Below are 21,122 nucleotides of genomic sequence, written 5' to 3' on the forward strand. Positions count from 1 at the left end.
TCACACGATCGAGCCATGTGCAGGAGCAACATCACGTGCCGCTGCAGAGAGCAATGGAGCGAGGAGAGAACAGAGAGGGGAGGGGCGGCGGCGGGGGCAGAGAGAGAGAGGGAGAGAGAGAGTTAAGGGGAGGAGTGAGTGGCTGAAGAGAGAGAGAGAGAGAGAGAGAGGGAGGGAGGGGAGCGAGAGGAAACGTCGAAGATTACTTGCAAAGCAAAGCGTATAGCGTTTACTGCCGGGCAGAAACCTCTTATCTCCGTGTTTTAACTTTTGGGGGTTTTATTCAATTAAAGCATCAAAAGTAGCAGATCCCGCAAGCTTGTACTTGATACTTATTTAATTTGAATCCTGAAAAGTAACAGTTTTGGACATATGCGGTTTCCACCCGACAGAGACGATATGAACAGCTTGTTCAAAGTAATAAACAGAGAGAGAGAGAGAGAGAGAGATTTTCAGCGTAGATAGAAACCCACCGTTTCTCAACGTCTGGTCTGAGGCCCCCGCCAGGGGTCCCAAATGAACGCTTACGGGTCTGTGACTCTGTGAGTGTACAAATGGAGGAGAAAAAAATAAGTTTTTCTTTGGGACCCCAAGTCACCCCAGTCTACACACTGTAAAATTGCCAGTGTTCATTTAGGTCTTGAGAGTTTACAGACCCGTTGAGGGTCCATATTTTGGACCCCCTGGTATAGTCCCCCCCCCCGGACCCCGATGTTGAGAAACAATGATTTAAACAATGGTTTGGTTTTCAGGGAGAGAGCAAAAGAAGGATAGGGCCACTTTAGGCCATGCACTCCCTATGTTTGGAGCGTGATGCCATTATATGCGGAAATCTCTAAAAATGTAAGACCTTTCTAAAAGATATTAACCCATTAAGACCTGAAGCCGATTCTACATGTCTCCTAAATCCCAACATTATTCTGAAAAACGTATCTTTTCTATATCAGTGGTGCTCAATCTTTTTCAAGTCAAGGACCCCCAACATTATATGTATTTGGCCGCCGACCCCCATCGCAAAATATGTTGTTCCAGGGGGTACCAGAAGCAAAGAGTTGAGTTTAAAATGTTCGCTTTAAACATATATCTATTCAAAGATTTGCACACATTTTCACGATTTTTCCAAAATAGCAGATCTACAAGCTCATATAGCAGATATACAAGCGCATAGCGTGGCACCGAGTGCCACGCTATGCGCTTGTATATCTGCTATTTTTGAATAGCCAAAGTGTAAAATAATGCTTTTTTAGCTCACAGATGCGTTCCATTAAGTTAATGGGTTAAAATAGCAGATCTGCAAACTGAAACTCCACAGGGCGTTGCGATAGTACATGTTGTGAGCTTTTTAGAATGGACATTTTCACTGTTCGTTCATCATACTACGTACTGTAACAGCACGTACGATGACAGTATAAAGGGCTTCAGTGGTTAACCACCATGTATGGTTGACCGGAGTCCCTCAGGGCTCTATACTAGTGTATATTCTGTTTTCTTGTTGTTGTGGGGAAGGCTTTAGCTGAAAATAGCCCATCGACAAGTCCATGGGCTATTTTCAGCTAAAGCCTTCCCCACTATAGAGGATGCTGGCGTTTAAGCGGTTAAGAAGAAGAGAGGGAGGGAGGGAGAGAGAGATGGAGGCCTAGTCTCTGTTAGATTAATAAAATGAGGAGGAGAAAAAGAGAGAGAGAGAGAGAGAGAGAGAGGGACGTGTAGGCCTAGTCACTGTTAGATTAATAAAATGAGGAGGAGAAAAAGAGAGAGAGAGAGAGAGAGAGATGGAGGCCTAGTCTCTGTTAGATTAATAAAATGAGGAGGAGAAAAAGAGAGAGAGAGAGAGAGAGAGAGATGGAGGCCTAGTCTCTGTTAGATTAATATAATGAGGAGGAGAAAAAGAGAGAGAGAGAGAGAGAGAGAGAGAGAGAGAGAGAGAGAGAGAGAGAGAGAGAGAGAGAGAGAGAGAGAGAGAGAGAGAGAGAGAGAGAGAGAGAGAGAGAGAGAGAGAGAGAGAGAGAGAGAGAGAGAGAGAGAGAGAGAGAGAGAGAGAGAGAGAGAGAGAGAGAGAGAGAGAGAGAGCTAGACTCTGTTAGATTAATAAATGAGGAGGAGAAAAAGAGAGAGAGAGAAGCTAGCAGAGAGAAAGGGATAACGGAAGCAGAGGGATGAAAATGGATAGTGAAAGAAGCAACAGGGAAGAGTTGAGAGAAAAGAGAACAAATAAATAACCAGATGGGTCGGTCGGTCGGGTGGGGTAAACAAATACAAAGCGAAAGAGGGAAAAGAGATAGAGTGAAAGAGAATGGAACGAGAGAGAGAGAGGGGGGAGGAAATGATGGGGATAGAGAGAAAACGAGTGACTTTGAAGGAGGGAGCGCTGATCTCTCTCTCTCTCTCCCCCATCCATCCATCCACACGTATAGTGGTAGAAAGTAACTAAGTACATTTACTGACTTAGTATTTCCTGTTTTTGGGGTAATTTATACTTCTAATCCACTACATCTCAGATGCAAATATTGTACTTTTTACTCCACTACAATAATATTTGACATGTTTAGTTACTAGTTTTACTTTGCAGATTTAGATTATTAATACAAAAATGTGCAGTAAGCACATAAGCGCTATACTTCATACAGCTTTTAGAAAATGCTTACTATGGCTACCACTACTATACAGTGGTAAAGCTGTGATTCCCGGTTTGTTTATGTTAAAAGAGTGGAAGATGGATGTGCACCCTTCACCCTACGGGCGACATTTCGGAAGGACGGAGGAAGGGGTTTGATATGGTCGCTGTCGCGCAGAAACCTTGCATCTCATATTTTAACTCAGTGTCACACAAAAGTGTCAATGGGGATGCGTTGTGAGCTTTCAGATCCGCAATTTTTTTGGGCTATTTTTCTTTTTACGTAAAAGTGAAAGTGGTTAAGTCTGTCTGTAGCTTTTATAAATAATGAACCAATGAAAAGTATTAACAAACGCTTGTGACTAAATAATAGCTACATTAGATCCATTGAAACAAAGGGTTTTTTTACCCCGTTTTTTTCTGAAAAGTAACAGTGTTGGACATACAAGCTTTCCACCCGACAAGGACGATATGTATGTAAGATAAGGAGAGGGAGGCCTCCCTCCCTCCTCCTCCTCCTCCTCCTCCCTCCTATGTGTTTACCCTCACTGTGTTTACGTTGAAGGTAGGGAGGAGGGAGTGCCCGTGTGTGTGTTTTTATGTAACACAGTTCCTATATCACATTCCTTTTCCACCGACACACACAAAACACACAAACAGCTGCCCCGGGCACTTAAACATCCTCTGAGGCCAATTCATTTTTCCCTGTCAGACACTCCCCTGTATACAGTAAGAAGAAGCCCATTAATGTAATGTAACGTAAACGCTGCTGCAGCAGGTGTGGCTGCATGGCAATCTGATGGTGTCTCGTTCTAATGGAAATGAAAAAGCCTGGATGTACTATAGTGTGTCAATGCTGGGGGCCATACTGTAGCTATAGCCTACCACTGCTACTGCATTACTGCTAGCTAGGGTTCCCTAGCTGCCTTCCACACTCTCTTGTCTATAGCATTAGGGTCTTGAGCTCTGCAGTGTTGTTAGCTCCGCTGTCTACAGTACGTACTACGTAGGTGGTGTGCCTCCTTCCTTTTTCCTGGCTGTGCCCTGAGTTGGCTCCCACGGTGTCAGCTTGCCCAGTGTCACCAGTTCCAAACGGACACTGTGGGAGCAATGGATTTAAGAATCTACTTATTCTTAAATTCATTGGCTGGGTGGACACAGGGAGTGGCTGTATACGATTAAGCAGTGGTTCTGAAAGTGGGGTACATACGGGGGCCTCCATGGGTCCTTGAGGGGTTTCCCGGGAATCCCCAGCAAAATGTGTTAATATATCATCAAAAGTCAGTTTAACTACTTTAAAAATCCATATACATCGGCCGATCTGCACGCTCACAACGCGTTGTAAGCTTCAAAGTCAGCTATTTAAAAATACATTTTTAAACAAATCTTGTATGGGGGGTCTAACAAATATTTTCTGATGGGGGTCTGTATCTTAATTTGGGCGTCCTTGACATGAAAAACGTAAGTTTGAGAACCGCTAAATATAGAGCGTAGGAGTAAAGAACGTTGGTTCTATTATAAATGTATTGCATTCAGTTGATTTATGTATGGATGATGTATTAAAGATATATGAGACATTTTCCTGCCTCCCCCGGCAGCAGCATGTAGACAGTGGCTGTCTGCAGGTACAGTATATCTGTAACAGATATACAGTAGAAAGATATGTGTGCAACACTGTACTTATAACACCATTAGGGTATTACAGGAGATGGGGATGGAATTCTATCCATCATTATTATTTACTCAAGTGCAAAAGTAAAGTATCTCTTTTCTGCTACAAGGATTTGAAATAAAATCACAGTCATTAATCACGTTGACTTTCTACTCCTGTTATGGCATTAAGGTATTCTCTTTAATGAGAAACTTTGTTAGATAACTTCATAAGGAGGACATTTATTTTACAAAGCCCCTTGCCTATACAGCGGAGGGCACCAAAACTCAAAGCCAGTTGATAAAACACCAGCTGTATCATCACATTACTGTTGCCATTGTTACATAAGAACGGTGTAGAATTACCAGGGGAATGTAAAGAGAGATAGAATAGCATGGGAACTATCGCATGGAATATGAAATGTAAACTGGGAGAGAATTGTCTGGAAGACATGAAATATACCACCTGTTATCTCTCTATCTATGCATTCATGGAATCTCTTGTCTGTGTGTCTGACTGACGGTCCCCGTACGTAATTCGGGCGCCGTCACTCACACCGATTGGCGTCAGACTTTGGCGACTGTGTCCCAGATCGCTCTGGGACACACATCGTTCCCCAGTAGGCCCGTGCCCGTCTGTAACTGTGGTACTCCAGTGTTGGTCTATTGATTAGTAATAATGATGCCCAGTCATGCACAGTCATATTATTTGACCTATACAGTTCAGCAAACACTTGTTAATATGTTCAATAATACAGCCATAGTGTGTGTGTGTGTGTGTGTGTGTGTGTGTGTGTGTGTGTGTGTGTGTGTGTGTGTGTGTGTGTGTGTGTGTGTGTGAGTGTGTTTTACTATACTTGTGAGCAGGGCAGGAATTTCAGGGAGGCCCCGAAGGGCATGGCCGTCGTTGCCCCTCAGTTTGGCCTTGTGCCCCTTAAACAAATGGCATGCCCTGAGGCCACAGTGGCCTTAATGCCCCCAGCTGACTGTACCACTTTCTCCTCTGTCTCTTTCTTGTCATGTAGACACCAGTGTCTCTTTCTTGTCACGTAGACATCAGTGTCTCTTTCTTTCCAGTGTCTTTTGTTGAGATTCTGAATGCATAACTTCCCATAGACCCCATCTTTAAACCAATCCAGTGACTTTGATTGGTGCAGGGCTGAGCATGGATCAGATTGTAAATACCATAATTAATTAATTTCACTGAAGATATATATTACATATTACATTTAAAATCATTCTTAACCCTTAAATTCAATTAATTCCTTCTTTCAATGGACTAAAATCTTGTTTTATTTGATGGCCATCCTGCCCTGGCATTTGACCTTAGTGCCCTCAAAAAATGGACAACACCAAAGTGCCCCTAAAATGACGAAATTCCAGGCCCACTTGTGAGGACCTAAATGTCCCCACAAGTGTAGTATAATTTGAGAAACGCTGTGAGGACCCTTTTCCTGTTTTTGGTTTGTTTTATGGTAAGAAAAAAAAAGATTTTTAGGGATAGGTTTATAATTAGAGTATTAGAGTTTTCCCTATTTTATATCTGGTTGTGCGGCGATGTCTCACACAAAAAAATGTGCCTATCTACAAGCTCACAACGCTTGCAGATCTGCTATTTGTTGGCTATTGTTCGGCTATTTTACGGACATTTTCAATGCCATCCTAATATTTTAATGTCCTCACTCCTCCAGTATAGTGATACAAACGTGTGTGTGTGTGTGTCTGTCTGTGTCTGTGTGTGTGTGTGTGTGTGTGTGTGTGTGTGTGTGTGTGTGTGTGTGTGTGTGTGTGTGTGTGTGTGTGTGTGTGTGTGCGTGCGTGCGTGCGTGCGTGCGTGCGTGCGTGCGTGCGTGCGTGCGTGCGTGCGTGCGTGTAAAACAAGAGCTTCCTCCTTGATTATTCGAGGAACCTATAGTAAGATTAAGTCAGTTATTGGCTCTAAATGCCGGTTTCCTTCCATATATTGTCAGCTAATTGGCCAGTCACTGGAATAGTAACAGAGGAAACGTGGGTGTGTGCTGCTATAGGGCCGCTGCAGTCATTCCCATGCAGTCATTTATATTAGTGGACGTGTGGAGGGAGAGAGAGAGAGAGAGAGAGAAGTTAAAATCCTCAGGCTGAACAGCTGGACACAGCAGCTTATAGCCTGGACAGAACGCCACATCTGGGAGGATGATAGTGATGATGATGATCATGACGACAGTATCTACGTGCATTTACTTGAGTACTGTACTTAAGCACTTTTTTTTCTGATGACTGATGACTTTCACTCCGCTACATTTTAAATATAGATATTGTACTTTGGACTCCACTACATGTCTAGGAAGAGACACTTAGGACCGAAACTTACAAAACATATTTTATGAAATTAACCACTTAAGCCCTATTTTCAAATATAGTGAAAATAGCTCATCTACAAGAGCTTGTGCATAGAGCTTCTATTTCTGAAAATGTAATTTGTCCCTTTGAATGCTTGAGTATGTACTTGAGTAAATAGCCTACTTTGTCCACCCTTGGATGCTTATTAGAGTGGGTGGTGGTGGGAAGCTAGAGGACTATAGGCTCTTGGGAGACAATATGGGCTTTATTTACATATACAGTATAGGGCCAGCCTATATACTGTGTGCACTGCACTGTATGTTATTGCAATGCCTAACCCTGGCAGTGTTAGTGTGTACACTACATTTATCAAATAACACTGAGTTTTTTTTTGTCATCATTACTGTTTTACGTCAACATAATCATGTTTGTTTGAAAGTACACACAGTATCATGTCAATAATGCTTGTCTAAAATGCACACATTTTGTCTGTCTGTCCGTGGCATGAGTCGGGCGCCGTCTAACCCTAATGGCCTCAAACTTGGCACGTGTGTCCCATATGATCCGGGGGTGTGCAGTGACGAGTTGGCACTTTGGTTGGACAGACGGTCTCAGAGAACTGTAAAACATGATGACAATATCCATGCATCCATCCATCCATCCATCCAACCATGCATCCATGGCCTCAGTCTGATGTGTTGCTATTGATGTTTGCCCGGCATCCTAGCTACTTTGTAGCACTTCATTGTTTTCCTTGCTCTCTATTGACCATTTACTTTGCTGACCATTTAACTGACCAGGGTTCATGCCATATTTTACTGTGATCCTGCACGTCGTATGTGAGTGTGGTACGTCTATGAGAGGGGTAAATGTATTAAGAGTGCGGTAAATGTGTGTGAGTGTGGTAAATGTATTAAGAGTGTGGTAAATGTGTGTGAGTGTGGTAAATGTATTAAGAGTGCGGTAAATGTGTGTGAGTGTGGTAAATGTATTAAGAGTGTGGTAAATGTGTGTGAGTGTGGTAAATGTATTAAGAGTGCGGTAAATGTGTGTGAGTGTGGTAAATGTATTAAGAGTGTGGTAAATGTGTGTGAGTGTGGTAAATGTATTAAGAGTGTGGTAAATGAGTGTGAGTGTGGTAAATGTATTAAGAGTGCGGTAAATGTATTAACACATTCCCTGCCAGAGTTTATTCATAAGGTACTCACCCACTGCCAGCGTTTTTGAGTTTTATAGCCTTTTGAACCGTTCACAAAAAAATTATATCCATTAAAATCCGCGATCGGATGGTGTTTATAAACAGCAACGACGGACGTTCGAGCCCTCATAATGTTGACACTTTTTTTTCTTTTTCTTCTTCTGTGATATCAGCGGCCCAAAGAGGCTGCAAACGTCATATCCGTTTGGCTGTGACGTGGCTGTGACGTTTCCCCACCGGCCATCTTAGATTAGCTTAGCATCCGATCGGCTATCAGATCGTTTTTAAACACAAAGAGGATAACCGTTCGTCGATCAAAGACAAGAAAATACAACCGGAGCTTACCATTCGTTTTTTAAACCGTGTGAAAACCATGATCTTTAGCCAAAACCAGGGAAAAACTGTTTTTTCAAGATAAAAAACGAACCGGAAACGGTTGTCGGAAATTTTCTCATAGGATGGGTCGGAAGCGTCACGGGAAAAAAAAAAAATCAAGGATGGTACCAAAAATTTTTTTTTTCGTTATTAAACCACATAAAAAAGACGATCCCGAGATATCTCGGGATACGCAGGTAACGGGTGGATTTAATGTCCCGAGATATCTCGGGATTGGCAGTATATGTGTTAAGAGTGTGGTAGATGCCTAAATAGTAAAATAAGTTGACCAGCCTCTGCCTGGCCGTGCCGTCTGGCAGCTGTGAGCCAGGCTGATCCAGGATAAACCTGTTCAGAAGGCCTGGCTCTAATAACAACCATTTTGGGCAAAAAGTTGAAAGGGATCCAAGAACATGGCTCCTGCTGCCACTGATGTAAACAGCCCCCAGGCAGAGCGGAGCGGAGCGCTCACTCTTCACTCGCCTTCATTTCCCGTCTCTCTCTCTCTCTCTCTCAGAGAGCAGATGGACGACCGCTTTTATATCTCTCCCATTTGTGCTCCTCTCTTTCGCTTTCTCTCTTTATTCATCTCTCTCTCTCTCTCTCTCTCTCTCTCTCTCTCTGCCTCTCTCTCTCTGTTCTCTCTCGAGTCACTGTTATTAATTTAGGGTAAGATTAAGGTCCGTCTGGCTTTCTGTCTCTCTGTCTCTCTGTCGCTTTCTGTATTTATTTCTCTCTCTCTCTGTCCGTCTGTTCCACTCTTTCACTTTATCATTCCCTTTCCCTCTCTTTCTTTCTTTCTCTCTCTCTCTCTCTCTCTCTCTCCATCTGTCTGACTTCTTCATCCTCCCCTCCACAGTCCACAGTCCACATTTAAGTCTAGTCTTGGTTTTATTTTGTTTTACGTACCATTCTTTAACAACAGGATGTTCTATTTCGAGGCCCCCGTGCCCTCTGATCCCAGTGCAGCGCACACACACACACACACACACACACACACACACACACACACACACACACACACACACACACACACACACACACACACACACACACACACACACACACACACACACACACAGAGAGAGCTCATAATGCACTATATCAAGCTCCTATCAGAGTCCCACTTAAACCAATGGCATCTAATTCTGTTTTTAAACTGGCTGTTGTATTGAGACAGCCAGTAGGAAAGCTGAGAGGGAGGCAGGATTAGCAGAACTAGTATATTAGTCATAGTAGTAGTTGTTGCAATGTTAACCACTTAAGCCCTAAATAAATGGCAGAAATAGCAGGTCTACACAACACAATGCGTTGTCCCTCTACCCCCTAGTGTGGGGAAGGCACACCCACACTTTGCTCACAAGGACATTTTCTTGCACCTATGGGCACTTGGACTGACATGCACAAGGACACCTTTGGCACCATTGGGTGCGTGGACTTAAAGGGATAGTCTACCCCAAAATGGCTCTGTTTCTATATTTCTTTGCTTTTGTCCCATTCCAAAGCCAATAATTTGATGACCGGCAGCGGTTCCGGTAAGAGACATAAAGAGTCTCGTATGTGTCTCCTACCGGAACCACTGCCTACCGGTCCGCTGGTCATCAAATTATTGGCTTAGGAATGCGACAAAAACATAAGAAAATCCATGAATTCAAGTCTCCATGTGGTGACTAATCGATAGAATTCTTTTTTTTTTTGTGAACTATTCCGTTAACTGCAAATACACACATAACACATCACATCATGCAAGACAACATCATTTGCACATACAGAAAGGACCACAGTGGATTTTTTAAATAGATAGATAATGATAATGGTGTGACAATGTGTGTATTTTGTTGTAGATCTGCTATATGTGCTATTTCTGAAACTGTTTGAATTGTAAAACATTTAGCCTATAATGACTTGCCCAAAATAGATTGGCCAGGTTTACAGTGGTTAATGATAGCAGAGGAAAGAGATGGAACGTCTTTCTCAAACTGTCATTTGCTGACCTTCAGACTGCTAGGGGTGCATGGCGGGAGGCCCCGGTATTACACCTTAATATGGGGGGGCCTCAGAATTCCTAGGGGTGCCATTTTTTCTAAATAGCTGATCTGCAAGCTGTAGATCTGCTATTTCTGCTTTTGTTTTAAATATTTGAAAATGTATGAACATTTTTCAACATGGATTATGACGATTATAATAATTGCGATTATCTCAAATATTAATATCGTATCCGAGGGGGCTAAGCTGAGTCACTATTGAAGTCTGGTTAGCGTGGATTGGCCCCGTGCAATCGTTGAGTTATGACGTACAGCTGAGAGTTAATGCTGCGATCTTTAATCCGGAGCGTAAATGAAAAGAGTCCTTCCTGGAAAAGAGAGTCAAATGGTGGGATTATTGAATGCATTCTTTGCCACACAAGTTATGGTGATCCTTGAAATTAAAACGTTTGAGAACCACCGGTGTTGTATTTGTGTAGCAGACGTCAAGTCCACATACCAGCTCTGACTGATAGTGTGTTAAAAAACGATTCCGGAAACGGTTTTCTAATGTGATGGAGCCGATTCCGGTTCCTCGATGTTGGATCCGGTTCCGGATCCCAACCATACTGAGGATTTGGCTGAGCGGACAGACAGACAGATTGACAACTGCATGGAGGCTGGAGGGATTAGTCCATAAATAACAACATGGCTGTTTGGGATGTACAAAAGCTCCTCTTACCTCTGTCTGTCTGTCTGTCTGTCTGTCTGTCTGTCTGTCTGTCTGTCTGTCTGTCTGTCTGTCTGTCTTTTCTGTCTGACTGTGGGAAGAATCCCAGTACGGCAGCCAGCAGGTCATCTGCTGGAGCAACTAGTGGAGGGTGTGAAACTGCCTTGCTTGGAGGGGCACCACTGGGCTGGCATCCCTAATTCTTAGGCATATCATTATAAGCGAAAGATTTTGCTGAAATGTGACGATCTACAAGCTCACGATGTGTCGCGACGACCTACAAGCAGCTTGTAGATCGGCTATTTTCAGTGCAGATATCTATAATGTAGAGTGAAAACAGAAAAGACACTTTGTATAGAGCCCTGAGGGACTCCGTATATGGGGTTGTTTAAGTGGTTGTTTAACGAGATGACTGACAGCAGTCAAATAGCCCCTGGGTACAGGCCTGGACATGATGACTGGCATTTCATCTGGGTGCAGATTATTGTTATCTGACCTCTTCCTGTGAGCTGTCGCTCATCTTGTATGTTTTTTTTCCTCCAATGCAATTAAATGAAACAGGGCAGTGGTTCTCAGACGTTTTCATGTCAAGGACCCCATACAAGATTTGTGTGTGGATACAAGATTAAAAAGATCTTTTGAAAATAGCCGATTCATGTAGGGTTAGAGAGTTGTTCAACTGATTTTGATGCTATATTAGGTCATTTTGCTGGGGACCCACATTTTTTATGATCAATCAATCGATCGTGTTGTGGCTTGAATCAATGGAACTAACGTAGCATACTTTAAGGTCATATTTATCGGTATCACAATGAAAACCATTATGTACCATAACATTTTTCTTTACATTGTATTTTTATTAATATATGTTGTTATAGATGTTGTATTATCAATAAAATCATAGTGTTTTTTGGCGGGCCCACTTGCAATATCCTCATGGCCCACAGGTTGGGAATGTAAATCCAGCATTAGGTGTACTTGGACACAGCACTGTGGGCTGCCTGATGCAGTGTTTTTGGTTCTGCACTGCCACCCGGTGGTCAACAAGCAGCACTGCACACAACAGTAGCAAGCTTCTCATTGCACAGCCATGAGCTGATGTTTGATAGAGCAGTGTTTGCCAAACAGTCGGTATTTTTATGGGTCTCGATTAAATATCGCCCTTTTTTGATATAAAAAAAAAATGTAATTCGTTTTTAGAAATTATATTTTTTTCAATGGAATTGCAGAAAAAAAGATCCATTAAAAAAACTACTTTTAAGACTAAGACATAGTGAAAATAGCAGATCTACAAGCTCCCAGTGCATCACCATGCAACGCGTTGTGAGCTTGTAGATCGGCAATTTGCGCCGCACGACACCCACGTCGATAAAAAATAAAATAGGCCTTAAATGGTTGGAACGCAGACAGAGAGACAGTGGGGAGAAGGCTGTGGGATTCTGACCGTGGCCAGCAGGGGGCAAAATCCCACCATAGAGCAGGTTATTTTTTTTTCTCCTTTTCTTTTTCCTTTCCTTTGACATGAAATCTTCAGACAAAGAACCATTATGGCAAAAACATAAGCTTTGCAGCTGCCTGTTCAAATCCCCAACCGGGCTGAAGCACACAGTGAAAATGAACGCATAACAGTTTGACCCGTATCCGTATTGTGGGGAAAGCTTTTGCTGAAAATAGCTCACAACCTGACTGACTGACTGACTGACTGACTGACTGATTGAAAGACTGACAGACAGACAGACAGACAGACAGACAGAGTGTTGTTAATGCTGTCCGGCTGAGTCCTATAGGCTCTCTAGTGACTATGATGTGCCAGATGGACTGTAATCTGTCCATAATTACTCACTAACACAACATTAACCAAGGCAGTCCCAGCGATAGGGTGTTCATCACATCTGTACTACATGCTGTTAAAGATGATGATGGTGTGTTCATCACTTCTGATTCTGTACACACTGTTAAAGATGATGATGGCGTTCACATTACATGTGTACACGCTGTTCAAGTCACTTCTCCTGGGAAGGTAACCGTTATACTTGCATTGTGTGTGTCGGGGCTTTATGGGTCTGGAACTGGAGTTAAATTAAGACTGAGGATGTTACTATTTAGATGGCGGTCCCAGATAGTATCAAATGGGGGGTCTGTGCATGGACTGATGCATATCAAGCCGGGGCCCTTGAAATTCAAAAGGTTGAGAATCACTGCGTCATTCTGTCTCTCTCTGTCTCTTTGTCTCTCTCTGAGTGTGTGCGTGCGTGCGTGCGTGAGTGAGTGAGTGAGAGAGAGTGTGGGAGGGGAGTGTACACTGAGTGTGTGGGCATGTGCAAGTGCGTTGTGTGTCTCTGACTGTGTGTGTGTGTGTGTGTGTGTGTGTGTGTGTGTGTGTGTGTGTGTGTGTGTGTGTGTGTGTGTGTGTGGGAGGGGAGTGTGTGGATATTGGTGATATTTCTGTCTACTGTGTTGCTGTGAGAGCTTTCACTAAAGGACAGCTCTGTCTGTCTGTCTGTCTGTCTGTCTGTCTGTATCTCTGTCTCTTGTGCTCTCTCTCTTTATTTCTCCCATGATCTACCAGTAATAATATTACTGTAAATAATATTACTTCCATGTCAAAACAACAATTTTAAAAACACACAGCTAATCTCTCTCTCTCTCTCTCTCTCTCTCTCTCTCTCTCTCTCTCTCTCTCTCTCTCTCTCTCTCTCTCTCTCTCTCTCTCTCTCTCCAATGCTGTCTCTCCTTCCAGGCGGTCAGTCGGTGGCTCAGGAGCCTTCCCCCTCCCCTTCCCCTTCCTGCTCTTCCTCTTCCTCATCCTCCTCCTCCTCCCCGGTCTCCTGCGCTCCTCCTCTTCCGGGACCCCCGGGGGGAGGACCCCCTCCTCCTCCTGCCCTGCCTCCGGTGGCCAACGGCAGCGGCGCCGCCAGCGGCCCCGGCGGCGCTGACATCATGGTGAACTTTGACCCGGACCCGGCGGACGTGGCTCTGTCCAGCGTGCCGGGCCAGGAGGCCTTCGACCCGCGGCGCCATCGCTTCAGCGACGACGAGCTGAAGCCGCAGCCCATGATCAAGAAGGCCCGCAAGATGCTGGTGCCCGACGATGCCAAGGTAGAGTACTGTACTACAACTCCCACAATCCATTGTGTTTGCGGTGCCGGAAGTGTGCCGCATCTTCCCACAGTCCATTGTGTCCACAATGTAGCACAATGTAAAAAAATGAAGAAAAATAATTGAATCATCTGGATCTCGAGATCCAGTGCGTACGCAAAAAATAAAATCTCAAAAGTAAGCAATACCCCAATTAATAAATATTACCAATTAAAACAAATACACAATACACACACGTACAGATACAGTTAGCTTGCTCACCCTCTCCCAGTCTCCCACCCACACCCTTAAAGTGCGACGTGTTGTCGATGTGGTTCCAGGGGGTCCCCAGCACTATTTTGGACCATTTGTTCTGTTAAATCGTCTCTGTCGGGGGGAAACCTCATTATGTCCTTTATATGTTATACTACTTTTCATACTTTTCTTTTTTTTTTTTTAAAGATTTTTTTTTGTGGCTTTTTTTATAGCTTTATTGGGAGAGGGATAGTGAAAGTAGGCTGACAGGAAATGGGGAGAGAGATGGGGGAAGACACGCAGCAAAGGCCGTCGGGAACGGGACGCGAACCCGCGGCACGCTGTCTGTTAAGGGATTTCAACCAGGGTGCCTGGACCGCGACGCCACGGCCCAGGCCATACTTTTCTTTTTACAAGCTCGGAACGCGTCGCTTCATGACGCGTTTCGAGCTTGTAGATCTGCTACTTTTCATGCTTTTGTGTGACGCTGTAGTATGGTCAAGTTGGGTGTTAATTTACGAAAAGAAAAAATAAAGTTAAAATATGTAGGTTTCTGCCCGACAGTAACGAAATAATACAATACAACCTTCCACCTCTGGACCAGTGATGTCTTTGGCTGGAGAAAGAGATCAGCCACCCAGTCCACTGCAGAGCAAAGAGAACCTCCGTTCACATGCTACTTTACCGCACAAGTGTAATTTATCGGCCCGACACGTTCAGCCCCTCACTGCGCTCAGCCCCTCGCCCGTTATCATAAATCCCGTGCGCCTGCTGTACTGTACGTGAAAAGTGACCTTGGCATCCAAGCCGTCGTAGATGAAAGTCAACAGGGAGCTGACTGTGCTTTCATAAATTGGAGTTTTGCAGTCCTTGGGGGTTGTTGCTCAGAGGGTTCACCTCATTAAAATTGATCAGGGATGTAGAGGCTGATTGTTGACTCAGCAACACCCCCCCCCCCCACTGCTACCTGACAAAAATACACACTGTGTTCTAGGGTTGCAACAGTTCATTTGAACTAATCCATTTAATTGATGTTCATAATTGATTATAGAGCAGGGGTCTTCAACGTTTTCAGGCCAAGGACCCCCTAGCTGAGAGACAGATGAAGCAGGGACCCCCTCTATATTGTATAAAATTTTGTTTTAGATTATACTTTTTTTGTTTACTTGGCCTGCTCTTTTTTTCCCTCTACACCTATACCTCTTTGCCAAAAATAGCCGATCTACAAGCTCACAACGCCTCGCAGCGCGAGGCGTTGTGAGCTTGTAGATCTGCTATTTTTGGCTAAAGTTCTCCTCAGAAAAGGGATGCTAGGGTTCAAGTGGTTAAGGTAAAAAAAAAAAACTTATCATACAAAGATTTGGCGGACCCCCTGTAGTAACTCTGAGGACCCCTGTTATAGAGTATAGATAGTCATTATAGATTGAGATAAAATGAGAGAGAGAGAGAGAAAATGTCATAAAAAGTAAAAGCCCCATTTCAGTGCACCATATCGACTAATATCTTCATCACCTCTTCTTCCGAAATCACAAAACTGACCATTCTCACATCTGTTTTTTTTCTTTCTCTCCTCCTCTGTCTCTCTCCCTCCCTCCTTCTCCACCCTTCTCACACTTGCACACCGACCACCTAAATAAAACGATGACCACCCCGGCCTGCGCGACCCTCCCCTCCCCCCCTGCTCTGCTCTGCTCCGCTCCCGACCACCACGACCAATAGGACGACAAGTACTGGAGCCGGCGCTACAAGAACAACGAGGCGGCCAAGAGGTCGCGCGACGCCCGGCGCCTCAAGGAGAACCAGATCTCGGTGCGCGCCGCCTTCCTGGAGCGCGAGAACCAGGCGCTGCGGCAGGAGGTGGCCGACATGCGCAAGGAGCTGGGCCGCTGCCGCAACATTCTCAACAAGTACGAGAGCCGACACGGAGACGTGTGAAGAGAGAGAGAGAGAGAGCGAGAGACGAGAAGAAGAAGACCCCCAACCACCGACCACCCCCCCCTCCACCCACCCGCCCGCCTTCTCCCAGCCTACGGAAAAAAGGAGACTCCAATTTTAGCCATCTGTCCACCCACCTCGGTGGGTGGAATGTACTACGAAATGACGTCACTGAGCTGCGGTGCTAAGCGGTGAGGTTGCCACCTCAGCACACCTCAGCTGTTTTTAACTCTCCACCCACCACACCACACCGGAACCAGAGGGAGGCGGGGGTCCACCCTCAAAGGAGTGTGATGGTGTCTCATCAATGAGGAACTTTAGGTGGATAAGTGATAGGAAGAAAGGGTGGGTGGGTGTGTGGCTAAAATTGGAGCCTGTAGGGGCCAGGAGAGCCGAGGAGAAGAGAGGAGAGGGTGGGCGGAAGAGGGGAGAGAGAGAGACCCCCCCCCTTACCCTCTCCCGACTAGGGGTGCAACAGTTATTCAAACTAATCGATCGAAAGTTAATAACATTATTGATTAATAATCTATCCTTATTTTTGGGGCATGCCATTATAGGCGAAGATTTTAGAAAAATATTGAAAGTAGCCTATGTAAAAGCTCGCGACGCGTGCGCGTCGTGATATTGTAACATCGGCTATTTTCACTACTTTGTCCACGACACCGTCGTGGACAAAGTAAAAAATAATGCTTAACCTGATTATTTGATTATTCGATTAATGAAAAAAGTAAATCGATAGAATAATGAGTCAATATTTGATAGTTGCAGCCCTACTCCCAACCTACGAAGGAGGAGTCAGACTTGTGTGGAAGGGGAGGGAAGGGGAGGGAGGGGAGGGAGGGGAGGGAGGGGAGGGACGGGTGTCAGGCAATCCAAAACAACGGCAGCACTTTAGTTGAAGTGGTGAGGTGGGGTATGGTGGGCGGGGCGGGGCGGGCGGACGGGCGGACGGGGAGGGGTCGTGCCAACGCAGACCTCCCAAGTAAGCGTTGCGTGATAAGCCGGGTGCAAGCGCCTCTCCATTCTCAGTCATGGTTCACGTACTGTATGCGTGTGTGTTCTCAAAGTGTGCGTTGTCTTGTGCGTATGCGTGTGTGTGTGTGTCCTCACAGGTGGTGTGGCACAAAGTGAAAGCGCAGCAGCAGCAACAACAGCAGCGTTATTTTTTGGGGGGATTCAATCACTTCCCTTTGTTTTTTGGGGTTTGTTTTTTGTTTGTTTGTGCCCCAGAATCCACTTGGGTTGTGGTTGTTGCTGCGTTACACTCTGTTCTCACCTGGTTACATACTTTTTCCGGCAGCTTACTTACGTCACCCCACTGGTGCTGAGGTGTCTTGCGCCCGGTGAGAGGGGGGGGGGGGGGGGGGGGTTGTTTGTGTAGGGTTTTTGCGCAGGTAGTGTGGTGTCTCCCCCCAACCACCCCCACCCCCACTCCCAAGACCCCCGCCTCTCCCCCACTAGGTTACCTCTGTGTGTTCAGCCGATTCAAACAGGGTGTTGAATTCACACTATGCCAGTGAAATCACGCTTACTAAAAAAAGCTTCAAAGTATGGGTGCAACGGTTAATGGAACTAATCGATTTAATTGAATATAAAAAAAAAAACTTAATCGATCATTTTATAAAATAATTGAATAATAATAGATTCCTATTTTGGGCATGTCAAAATATTATTTTTTAATGTGAAAATAGATGATCTACAAGTACAGTGCTGTTGTGCGACAAAGCATAAAATAACACTAAATTGTTTAAGCGATTTGTTGATATATTTAATGTATATATATTTTTAAGAAAAGTCAATCAAATTGATTATTCGATTAAGCGAAAAAGTAATCGAGAGAATAATAGCTAAGAAAATAATCGACAGTTGCAACCCTACTTCAAAGATAAGGAGACAAGCCAGAAGATGAGAGAGAGAGACCGAGAAAGAGAGAGAGAGAGAGAGAGAGAGAGAGAGAGAGAGATGTGTAATTGTTTTTCTACATAATAGGACAAATGAAATAAAAAAGCATGTATATTTTTGAACTGAACAAGGCAGCGAAGGAGGGAAGGAGGGAAGGAAGACGCGATGATGAAAAGTGAGAGGAGAAGGAGAAGCGATAGTCATGGACCAAGACTGTCAGAGAGATTTCTTTGATCGATTCTGACATTATTTTGCACATCTCTGATCAGTCCTGGACACTTCCCCAAATAGTGTTTGGAATTCTGTGTTCTGTGTGCGCGAACTTCCACGATGCAGACATTTATTTTAATATGAAACGGTTCGGCCTCGCAAAGAGGTCTTCTTCAGGGAATGTCTTTGTACATTTACGGAGAAGTATGGCCATTAAACACGGAATTCCAAACAGTATTTGTGGAAGTCTCCAAGACCGCCAGAGATAACGCAAATGTCAGAATGGATCAAATAAATCTCTCACAGTGTTGGTCCAAAGCTAGAGAAGATAGAGGACGGAGGAAGAAGGAGTTTCACCTAGAACAGAACAGCAAAGAGATTTTGACATAGGATAAACTGTATATTTTTCTATTCGCAAACAAAAAGGTCTTGTGGGGAGGAGATAGTTCAGATTTTGAAGATGATTTTTGTATATTTTATATATGGGGAGGGGGTATTGTAGGTGGTGGTCGTTTGTGTGTGTGTGTTGCGGGGGGGAGGGTCTTAAGAATCTCTAATTGGTCCCAGCTGTACTGCATAAACAAGAAATGATCTATTTTCAACTTTTCACAGAGGGCTTGTTTAGAAAGAGGGCGATGTACAGTTTGAGGTGTAATATGGGGGGCTTGCTGTTAACACAACAGAGAATGTATCACGGTTTGAATCCAGGTATTTCACAAGGGTGCGAGAACGGGCTAAGTTAGCTAAGCATCAGCTCTTTTGCTGTCTTTTTTGGGGGAGTGGGGGGGACACAAGCGGAAGGACAATGAAACAATGCATAAAATTGTATAGTTTTTGAGCGTTTCTTTTTGTTGCTGTTGTCGTTGTGGGCTTGTTCAAAAGCACTTGATTTCTTCTCTCATTGATTCCTTTTCTGACTTTTTCGCATAATCGAATGAAGCTTCTTTTTTTTCTTTTTCTACTTTCTTTTGATAACGTGGCAAAGGGAGGAAGGAGAGAAAGCGAGAGAAAGAGAGAGCGTGCCGGAGGAAAGAGAGAGGAAGAGAGAAAGAAGAATGGTGCGGTGGTGTAATTAAGCATCCGAACAGCTGGATGCAGACAGCTGTTTCGAGAGAATACATGTGCACAGATTCTCTTTGGCAAGCCTTTGCCTTTTTAGATGAGTGAATGTGAATGTATGCCTGCTTCGTCACACACACACACACACACATAGCCATGCACACGCGCAAAAACAAGCGCGCGCACATGCCAAGTTTGTGACCACGCATCACTGCACAAAGCTATCCCTCTGCCACATCGTTCTCTCTCTCTCTCTTTCCCGATCTCTCAAAGACCACTTAACCACTTAAAGCCGTATGTACTTCATCGTCCAACAAATAGCAAAAAATAGCCAATCTCGTTGCGAGCGTGTAGATCTGCTATTTTTTTTTGTTGCTAATTTAGAATTTGGACACAAGGTTTAACGTGGTGAAAGTTTGGGAAGGGTTGTTATTTTTTTTGCTCAGGCTGAGCTAGTGGAGACTGAAGCATGCATGCTAGTCTGGTGGGACCTTTCAGCATGCAAAACACAACTTTTACACACACACACACACACACACACACACACACACACACACACACACACACACACACACACACACACACACACACACACACACACACACACACACACACACACACCAATTTACAGACACCATCGTAAGAATATTGATTATGATTATTGTCGTTGTTGTTCTTATGGATTTCTATGGTGCTGAACTGAAACTCGCATTACACACAAAAAACACACAAACATCAAGCCCAAAAACACAAGTACTCTGTAAACTGCCTAATATACTCTTCTTCAGTTTGGTCTCTCCTTTTGTTCTTTTTTTATTTTTTTTTTGGTTTCACTTGTAGTTTAATTTCTTTGCGTATTGTATTGATGAATCACATTATAGACTGACACGCAAAAAAAAACACCCACAACATGTCTATACCTCTCCTTCAAAACTTTACCCAGTGAAAACAATAAAATGCACCCTTGTTTGCTACTGTAACATACCGTACATCTGTACTTTTTTGGAATATGGAAATATTCTCTCACTAGATATATGTGTATATGATATATGCTTGAATTATGTGACTATAGCTGTAATATACATAATTTGAATATATCAATGTAGTATATATATTATATATATATTATAAAAATGGATTGGAGACGTTCGTCGACTTCTTCCTCAGGTGTTCTGTCTGAGATGTTAAGAGAAGAAAGGAAAAATGCAAAAAAAAAAAAAAAAAAGAACCAACCACAGAAGTTATGTTTAATTTTCTTTTCTTTTTTTTAATTAATAGAATTTTGTTTTATGATATATTTGTAGCCTTTGCCCTGAGGTGTTTCCAAGTCGGTGTGTTCTAATGGCATGGTCATATTTTCTGTTCTTTTTTTTTTTTTTTTAACAGAGTGGAAATATTAGCCAAATATATTACTCCATTATGGGACAGCAAAACATTTTTCCTCCACACGTCAATTCAGAACAAACTCTTTGTTATTTTTTTTAGATGTAGGATTTCAATGTAATTTTTAATAAACAAAACAAGATGAAAAAAGAAATTCTGCTACACAGATATGATTGCTAGAGTTATTATTATTGCTGTTGTTATCGTTGTTGTTATTGTTGATATTCCTACTCTTCTATATTTTTGGTTTCTCGCAGGGCAATGGGGGGGAGTGCATATAGTGTTCTCTTTTTTGTTTTGTTTTTAGCTCCACTCTCTTATCTACTTCTTGAACTCAATTTCCCAACGAGCCTGTTCACTGTCGGCACCATCCGCTGAGGCCCCAGCCCCAGGTGCATCGTGGTGGGGGGCTGTTGTCTTATCCTCCTTTTTTCGGGACCCTAATGAAAC

The 21,122-nt window shown here is 43.7% G+C and overlaps 1 protein-coding gene across 2 annotated transcripts in view; it reads left to right on the top strand.

The window, feature by feature from the left end:
• The window catches only part of LOC311061263 (hepatic leukemia factor-like), a 35,692-nt gene extending 18,765 nt beyond the window's left edge, over nt 1-16,927 (top strand). For both annotated transcript variants that reach the window (XM_084079816.1, XM_084079817.1), the window contains 2 exons: nt 13,591-13,949; nt 15,903-16,927. In XM_084079816.1, the coding sequence (XP_083935942.1) occupies nt 13,591-13,949; nt 15,903-16,118 (575 nt within the window). In that variant the 3' untranslated portion in view covers nt 16,119-16,927. The remainder of the gene's footprint in view (nt 1-13,590; nt 13,950-15,902) is intronic.
• The last annotated feature ends 4,195 nt before the right edge of the window (nt 16,928-21,122 follow it).

This window comes from Gymnoscopelus microlampas (assembly GCF_963454915.1).
Source record: "Gymnoscopelus microlampas genome assembly, chromosome: 15".
NCBI lineage: Eukaryota > Metazoa > Chordata > Actinopteri > Myctophiformes > Myctophidae > Gymnoscopelus > Gymnoscopelus microlampas.